This window comes from Myotis lucifugus, unplaced genomic scaffold (genome assembly GCF_000147115.1).
Source record: "Myotis lucifugus unplaced genomic scaffold, Myoluc2.0 scaffold_754, whole genome shotgun sequence".
NCBI lineage: Eukaryota > Metazoa > Chordata > Mammalia > Chiroptera > Vespertilionidae > Myotis > Myotis lucifugus.
The window spans coordinates 9,591-11,504 of record NW_005871802.1 but is presented as its reverse complement, the minus strand read 5'-3'; the positions used below and the strand labels follow the sequence as shown (position 1 = coordinate 11,504).

At 29.5% G+C, this 1,914-nt stretch overlaps 1 protein-coding gene across 1 annotated transcript in view; it reads right to left on the bottom strand.

The window, feature by feature from the left end:
* The window catches only part of LOC102442532 (centrosomal protein of 162 kDa), a 24,093-nt gene that overhangs the window by 15,411 nt on the left and 6,768 nt on the right, over window positions 1–1,914 (bottom strand). Inside the window, exon 5 of the mRNA XM_023746904.1 lies at window positions 1,448–1,546. Within this exon, the coding sequence (XP_023602672.1) occupies window positions 1,448–1,546 (99 nt within the window). The remainder of the gene's footprint in view (window positions 1–1,447; window positions 1,547–1,914) is intronic.

Genomic DNA, 1,914 nt, shown 5'->3' with positions numbered 1-1,914 from the left:
GTTTCAGATAATTGGCCCAGCTTTTCCTCCCACTTATGCCAGGCTGGTTTATGTCATTCAAAATTAAGCTGGGCACTTATTTTTGTTATAAAGTATTTGTTAATAGAGTGATTACTTTTAAGATTAAGTAATACAGAAACAGTTCAGTAAATATGGATCCTTCTTTTTTCAACTCCCTATAATCCTATTTGTACTTCTCTTCTGGCTCTTATCATTTTATAATTCATTCCACAAATAAACGTATGCATATGAAATAGAGATAATGAAGTAATAAACTTTCTGTGCTTGCTGCTGTCTTAGGTTGCAAAGATGAAAGACACATGGGGAATTGCAGTTTAGTGCAGTACCTCTTTTTTCTGATTATAGCACACAGAGAAAGTGGTAATATTTTATGTCACCAGGGAGTTAAATGGAGGGGATCTGAAGGATCTTTATATTGGGTTTGGTGGAACAATTACTTCTATTTCTTTATATCACCTAATTATAATTTGCTAATATCAAAAGACAAAATAATTAACAAACAAATGAAAATAGATAAAATTAACAAATTCAATTGTTTTACATGGAAACACCCACTACCTAATATCATTGACAATACTAAACATACACACTTCCTAAATTAGTTTTAAAAATGTGAAAATACAAGCAAATTGAGTCAAAGGCGAATCAAAATATTTTTAAATAGATATGTAGACTTTAATTGGATGATCTGCAGGAAGATCAGCAGAAATTTAGTTCAAAATAAAAAATACAGAAAATTTCTCTTCATTTGTATCTACTTAAATGCACCTTTAAGGGTATAATTAAAGTTGAATACTTATTTTTATAAAATTCTTGCATTTTGGTGAATAATCCTATGTTGGTAACTGGATACATAAGCAAAGATTGATCAAAAGTGCTTCCTGTTACTTAGAAAAAACTGGTAACGACCTCAATGTCCAACGATAGGGCTTGGTTACCTCAGGCAAGTTATTTAATTTTTCTTAGCATCAGTGTCTTTATAAAATGGTAATAATAGTGCCTAAGCTTTGGGGTTATTGTGAAGAACCACATAGAGCTCATATCACAGTGACTAGTATATACTTAAAAATTGATAACTCTTATTGTTATGAGTTTTTGAAAAAAATCTATTTCCTGTAGTTATATTATTGGTGATCTAGCACCATTGTGATGATTACTTTACCTATTTACTAACTAAATTAGTCTTAGTACTTAATGCAGAAATGGCTTTAACCATCTAATTTTACCTACTAAAAATCTACCCAAAAAATATCAATATCTGGGGAAAGCAGGTTTCCATAAACAAGATATTAATATTATCTTGACTGCGATATTTTCAGGTTATGTCTATTTGTACATTTAAGTTAAAAATTAATGCAGAAATATGAATATGATTGAAATGGCTAAGATAAACTTATGTTAGCCCAATATTTTCGTGATTTCTTACCTCTTTCTGTAGGATTTCTTCTCGAACTTGAGAAACTATAAGAGATTCTTGTTTATCTTGTAGCTCATTAACTTGATTTTGGAAATGTTTTATAAGTACCTAGAAAATTATGATAGAAGTTCTGAGTTAAGAAAGTTCTTCCTTGAACATTATTTGAAAAATATAAGAAAGCCAATTAATGACTTTTGTTTATGCTAAAAACATAAAGATCCTAATATTTTAAAATTACAAAGTTCTAACATAGAAATAGGTTGCCACAGGAATTAAGTTCATTGAATTAAACTCATGGAATAAATTCATTATTTTGTTTCTTTCAACATTTAATATAAAGCATCACATATTACAAATTAATGACTATGTAACTACATGGCTTTTTTATCTCTAGTATTTTTCTCCTGAAGGCTTTAAGATAAACTTCTAAAAAGTGTAAGCATTCTTCTCTGGCTGGTGTGGCTCAGTTGGTTGGA